The 6,571-nt window shown below is 46.9% G+C and overlaps 1 protein-coding gene across 2 annotated transcripts; it reads right to left on the bottom strand.

The window, feature by feature from the left end:
* Positions 1–3,069: 3,069 nt before the first annotated feature.
* On the bottom strand, positions 3,070–5,053 carry her9 (hairy-related 9). 2 transcript variants are annotated; one of them, XM_018666194.2, is made up of 4 exons: positions 4,697–5,053; positions 4,428–4,523; positions 4,232–4,319; positions 3,070–4,117 (listed from the first exon to the last, which is right to left on the bottom strand). In XM_018666194.2, the coding sequence occupies exons 1-4, from the start codon at positions 4,802–4,804 to the stop codon at positions 3,534–3,536; spliced, it is 876 nt and encodes a 291-aa protein (XP_018521710.1). In that variant the 5' UTR covers positions 4,805–5,053; the 3' UTR covers positions 3,070–3,533. The 2 variants fall into 2 exon arrangements, with proteins under 2 accessions (XP_018521710.1, XP_018521709.1); XM_018666193.2 differs by having other exon boundaries at positions 3,070–4,120; positions 4,697–5,052.
* Positions 5,054–6,571: the final 1,518 nt, after the last annotated feature.

Raw genomic sequence — 6,571 nt, 5'->3', positions numbered from 1 at the left:
CCTCCCACAGGACACTCCTTCCAAGCTTAAAACTTATTCTATTGTCAAACTGGAGACTATGACCTCCAAGTTTCTACTTTTTCAAATTAAGTGTGAAATACCTGTCCCTGAGGTGATCTGCTGGTTGAGATATAATTGTATATAATACAAAAGATGAACAGCTGTTAATAAGGTAATGATATAATAATGATCCTAATAGATCTGTCAGCCTAAAATTACCAAGAGAAACCCCTTAAAAAACACCTACCTCAAGACAAAGTTAAAAGAGACTGACAAAACCTTTGCTTTGCCAGACTTCCTTATTTCAATTAAATTAAAATGGAAGGGGGAAAAAACACATTGGTATTTATCTGTTCACATATATTAGTTTAAGGACTTCAGCTCATGTCCTCGTTAGTACTAAAAATGGGTGAGAGTCCTGTGAGAGTCGTTGCAGTGTTGCAGCCCTGCATGAACGATGCAGCACTCCCTGTAACGAGTTGTGGTAGAAATTACTTACAAAAACAACTAAGTGCTGGCTAAACAAGGCCCGATGCAACAACAGCAATTGTGAATTTTGGAGGGAGATTTGATGTTAAAAGTTTGGCGGCAACGCTGTGCGAGCGTTCCTCCATTCAGTCGCTAATGAGAATGATAATTTGTGGCTCCGCTGATGACCCCTACCCCCCACTTCAATTGCGACTTCTCCCAGGGGATGCGATCCCCGAGGGACATTCAGCCCTCTGTAGGAATCCTTTTCATCACCAGAGAGGGATTCCCGCCTGTTTCGTCTTACATACCGTTGATGATCCAAGTGCAGATGTTGTGCTATACACATCTGTGCCATGCTCTTACTTCCTTAGATTGCTTTTCTCTTCCTACACCGGTTTCTTTAAATCAGTTCTGTCTGTTTTCTGTCTCACATAATGCCGTTGCCTGGTTACCTGATTATTTCAGTGCAAGCAGCATGAATATGAGATTTCTTTATCTTCATATTTCTCAACACAAGCAGACCACAGAGCAGATGCAGCAGCTCTAACCTAATTAGCTGACAGCCTACATGTTGCCATATAAAAACAGAATGGACTCAGTCAACTTCTCTTGGGAGTGCATACTGCTGGATCCGAGTCCCCCCCCACCCCCCACCCCACGATCCCTCATGTTTACACCGGCCCAGGCTCGGCTTCTTGGCGGCCACGCGCTTGTGTGTTTGCCTCCTCACCTCCGCAGAGCGGCTGCACGACCTGGCCAGCCAGCGGGGATTTACTGACTGGCACAGCGCCCGGCCGCAGGCAGACTAGTTCGCTCGGTTCTCACGACCTCAGCTCCACAAAGGCATCTCAGAACTATTAACTCAGACACTAAGGCAGTAGGAACAACCGCAGAACCCACACGTAGTGCCAACTAGTGTTTCAGTATGCCTCCTCGCAGGAGGAAGCTGCCGAAATGTCAGTGTGAGTGGGGTTTTCGGTGTGCCATTTACCGACGGTGTCATCTGCAGGGCACGGGCCGCTGGGTGAAAGTTAGAACGCAACTACTCGAATGAACAATCACTCCAACTGTTCAACAAAGATGAATATCAGGAGTAATCAGTGTCCAAACACCCATCACAAGTCACGCAGGCCAAGTTATAGTTAGACCAGATGCTTTCTTTAGATTGTATTACATATTTCCATGTATTCCCACTGTTCCGGATTCCCAAATGAACGTGTATCAAATGTTAATTTAATCATGTGATGTGATCTGTGATTTGTCGCAACAAAAATGTCTTGCTTGACACAATACTACAACAGCTGTATCTTACACGGTTTAAAATCCACACGATTTTAAGGCTGAACAGGAATCTTCTACATAGTTTTCAGTGGATATATTTGTGGATTTGCACATAGCTTCAAGACTGCAACCTAAATATTTTGAATTCAAGAAAACACCCAGCTTGTTTATCTTGTGTGTGCTGGTGGCCAGGGCCGGAGAAACACTTAAAAACCAACATACTGCTGGCCTGTGCCAGCCTTGCGCACCCACGACGCGCCGGCGGAGTATTAAATGTTGAGGGGTTTTGACCGGCGGTCACCAGGCTGTAACCTAATCCAAAGTAAAGGGGCCCACCGACTGCAAGTGGCTGACACATGGCTAGCGCCACGCCGGCCGACACGGAGACACTGCCCTCAGTTCCGAAGCCCTCTCACCGGGAGGAAGATAAGTTTACAGCCAGGGATAAACAGAGAGAGAGAGAGAGAGAGGAGAGAGAGAGAGAGAGAGAGAGAGAGGTTTAACACACAGAAAAGTGTGTGAAGCCGTGAGGGAAGAAGCACCTAACCAGATAGACCACAGGTTGTGCATGAATAACTAAAATAGGCCAGTTCAAATGATCATGTCAGGGTGTGTGTGTGTGAGAGAGAGAGAAAGACTGATTTTGCTGTGAGTCATAATCAAGCCTAGAATGATCTATTACCTACAGTTTTATTCATCAGCTATCATCTACTTCCGTCAGGCCATCAAACCAAACTCTTACCAAGTTCCCTCGTTTTCTCCTTTATTGAGGTGTAGGCCCACTGGGAGTGGAATTGAACAATTGATACACAAAAGGAGGCGAGGATCCTTCCATATTCTCCTTTCACTGAGGCAATCTGTTACTGACATTAACCCCTGAGCGCATTTCCCAGGCTCATGAATAGGGTTTAAGACTTCTTAAAGCTCCCGCTGCATACAGGATGAGACTCCTTTCAAACTTTTAATTACCTTTATAGCAATAGAAAAATACAACCCCATTGTTCCCCGAGCCATTCTCCAGTTAGTCAGATGTAAAGAGCTCCCGCTAAAACTGGTGACAAGGTGGTCACTTGCAACTTAGTAGATTAATTGACGTTGGAGTTCATATTAGGAACATAATCGATGGGTTGCAGTTTCCTTTTGGTCGCCGTGAGTCTGTTTAAAAATGATATTCCCCAACTTATCATCAACGTGACTTTCACGCATGAAAAGTAACTTTTACGCACGGCCTTAAAACTACAGAATGACCCTTTGTTCTCTTGGGTAAAGTACAAAAACACAATATGGACGTGAGAGAAACAGGCTGTGGACAAGAGGTTCATTTCTGTAAAGTCATTTATTAAAACAACGGGCCATCACCCAACTTCAGTTTTTTTTCTTTCCAACACAAAACAACAAAGAATATAAAACACAGCTTTGGTATAACAATTCATAACAACTCTGTACAAAACTAAAACCTTTTCATAAAAAGTACTTCATAACAAAACATCTCCTATAATTCTTCTGCATGTACAGCATGTTTATCACCGACATCCAAATGTTGGTATCAGACAATAAATTATAAAAACTATATCTGCCACATAAGGCAACCCCTGTTCCATAAAACGAAACAATGTGAACTACTGGAGGGGGTTATATTAAGTGGTTAGAGTTACCATTCCACAGCGGAAAAGTCACAGGTTCAAACCCCCGCATCAGTTGTGTGTGCAGTCAGTTAAATGTCTAAAAACTGGAAAAATAATGCAAACTGGTTTCACACGAGTCTCTCCTTGTCCCTTAAGCTACCACGGCCTCCACACGGCCTCGCCGCTCTCCGAGCCGGTGCTGACCCCCACGGGGCTGACCGCCTGCTGGGACCCCCCGGAGAAGGACGTCATCCCGTGAACCGGAGACGCTGCGGTCGGTGCCGAGCTGCCGTGCACCGGGCTGGCGTTAACCGCCACGGGCACTCCTGCGTTTGCGTAAAGCGGGATGACGGGGGCCGTGGCCGGAGCGAAGGCCGGGTTGGGGATCAAAAAGGCGAACTGTCCGTCGGTCGCGGGCACCAGCTGGAACCCGCCGAACACCTTCGGGGAGACTCCCTCCGCTGGGCTGAGCTTGGAGCCCACAGCGGCACCGCTGATGGGCAGGGTGGATGGGAGCTGCACGTGCAGAGGCTGAGCCAGGTGCGCCTGCTGGGACGGGGCCTGCTGCGGGTAGTTCAGGGACATCATCTGGCCCATGCAGTTGGACAGGTGGTTGAGGAGCCTCGACCTCACCTCGGTGTTCACCCCCTCGGAGGTGGACAGGAAGCGGGTGACCTCGTTCATGCACTCGTTGAATCCGGCTCTGTATTTACCCAGGACGGTGGTATCTGCTGAGAGCGCTGCTGTGTGGGAAAAGAGAGAGGACATCAGTGACGCATTTCTGACTTCGTTACTCTCTCATCAGCTTCGTGATGACTTCATAATGTTTTTTCGACACACTTCTATGAACTTACCGCTCATCTGCACGCGCTGCAGGTTCCTCAAGTGCTTCACTGTCATCTCCAGGATGTCTGCTTTTTCCAACTTGGAGTGTCTGGAGCTCTATGGAAGAAAACGGGGAGAGCTAAGTCTATATTCAAGTTACATTTAAGACCAAATAAATATCAGTGAAGAAGACTTGAGGAAGACGTCAAATTCGTCTTGACTTACATCTTTTTTAAGTGCGTCCAGGATGAGTGTCTTGAGCTGCCCGAGGCTCTCGTTAATTCTTGCTCTCCGGCGTTTTTCCATGATGGGTTTGGATGACTGCAAAGAATCAACAATTCTACATAAATTTCTTGTCCACCAATCAAGAGATGTCAACTTGCAAACTGAATGTCCTGTCATGTTATTGTAACCACACTATTAACCAAATTACCAACTCTGAACTCAAAACTTTCTCACCGAAGAAGAGAAGACACAATGTTCAAAATTCTTACCTTTCTATGCTCGCTGGCATTTTTCGGTTTGTCCGGTGTGTGTGATCCGTTTGCAGGAGCACCGGCAATAGGGGATGCCGTCTGCTTTTCCATAGTGTCAGCTGGCATTGTTGGTCAAACCAGGGAAAAAAGCGTAGATAAGTAAATCCTTTTTTTCTTGGAAGCGCTGGAAAAATAAATGAAAATCTTTCGGAAATTCACTTTGCGACGCAGTAGAGGACGTAAGAGACGCCGGGCAGTCGAGTCCCGACGTTCAGTTTGCGTTGTGTTATCGCTGAGCTGTCACCTGAGCACAGGAGCGTGCGTTACACCGCGCGACGCGAGACTCAAAGCTTGTACCTCCGACACACGCCGCGGCGGTACTTATAGACGGCTCGCGTGCTCCCAGTTCGTGTGAAACCCTCTCTGCATTCTTTCCCACACTCGCCTCAGCCAATGGCAGAGAGGACTCACCCATTGGACGCGGGGCAGAGCGCTGATTGGACAACACCCCCGCGGGCCGTCAGTCACGCGCTGCTCAATCAGCCCTGCAGGGACAAACAACAAAGCGGAGCGAGGAGCAGCAGCAGCAGCAGCAGCGGCCGGGCCGGGCTGTGAAGTGATAAGGAGAGGGTGTGGGGGGGTTGGAGGTTGGGGAGGGTCGGAGGGGGGGCTGGATGTTTGCTTCCAACTTTGCTCGGTGCTCGTCAAAAATGTTACAGTGCTCGGTGTTTAGTGTGTGTGTGTTTAAGGGAAGAATGTAGCACTGACAAAGCGTCTCGGTACAGTCAGTAACCTACTTTTGACGGTGTGTGCAGTTTATTCGAGGAATTACAGAAATCTGTATCTAAACGAATGTAAGAGGAAATGTTTTGTGATTACTGTCGTGTCCATAGTAAAATGTGTCTGTGTTGCGTTTGAAGCGCCAATACCCAGAATAAACACAGAATATTTATTTATTATCTCTCCAAACTTGTGTGCCCTCTTTCTCGGAGCTGGAGACTCCTGCTGCGACTTATAACAACAATGTTTATTTATTCGAAGCGTAAACATTTTCTTGGCCTAACATGAAAACAAATTCACATTTCATCTATTTTTGAGGGCCCCTCTTGCGCCTCCGAGGAGAAGACATCTGTAATGGCACGCGAGGCGGTTTGCAGCAGCACGCACCAGGCCAATGGCATACGTCCACTCTATGCAAATGAGCGGAGCGCTCTCCGATTGGCTGCGTGAGCGGCTCTGTGTCAATCATCCCGGCGCGGGAGCCGCTCTAAGGAGAGGAGGGGAAGGAGGAGGAGGAGGCTGGCACATCTGTCCGCGTGCCATTCGCGCACAGTCTTCTCCGGTCTACGCGGAGCACGTGCCAAAACTCGGAGATTACAGCCTAGAGACCAAGGAGCGTATGAAGTCAAACCTGTAGAATCTGGAAACATTATTTTAGAATAGAATAGAATAGAATAGAATAGAATAGAATAGGCACATTTTACTCGACTTTTAGGCTGCATGAGAAAAATAGTGGCTGCAGTAGTATAATTTTCTCACGAAAAGAAGCAAAACTAACTACATAAAACCATTATTTGTTTTTCCGGAAAAAAGTCACAGTATCGTTATCATTGTAGATAAAGGCAGGCTACAATAAAATAACGAAATCCCAACAATGTCACTGTTGAATATCACGTACTTCTTAAGCTTTTGTGTCTCGGAGACCTATTTTAAAGAAAAGTTAGGGAGGTGTTAAACCATCAAAACACACAAGTTGTTTCCCTTAACATTTGATTGTCGATACGTCCTTTCCATCAGATTTGTGTGTATGTTTGGAGCCTGGTGTGACAGTGTTTGAAGGAGAAGAGCACCATCTAGCGACTCAGTCGACCAGCTTAACATGATGGATGTCAG

This window comes from Lates calcarifer, linkage group LG6 (genome assembly GCF_001640805.2).
Source record: "Lates calcarifer isolate ASB-BC8 linkage group LG6, TLL_Latcal_v3, whole genome shotgun sequence".
Taxonomy (NCBI): Eukaryota; Metazoa; Chordata; class Actinopteri; family Centropomidae; genus Lates; species Lates calcarifer.
The sequence above is the reverse complement of the archived record's forward strand: the minus strand, read 5'-3'. Positions and strand labels throughout refer to the sequence as shown.

Excerpts from the sequence above, each read along its gene's own strand:
- her9 (XM_018666193.2), bottom strand. The coding sequence starts at position 4,804 with ATGCCAGCTGACACTATGGAAAAGCAGACGGCATCCCCTATTGCCGGT. Across the intron at positions 4,524-4,696 it reads ATGCCAGCGAGCATAGAAAG|TCATCCAAACCCATCATGGA; the intron begins GTAAGAATTTTG and ends GATTCTTTGCAG. Across the intron at positions 4,320-4,427 it reads TGGACGCACTTAAAAAAGAT|AGCTCCAGACACTCCAAGTT; the intron begins GTAAGTCAAGAC and ends TTTCTTCCATAG.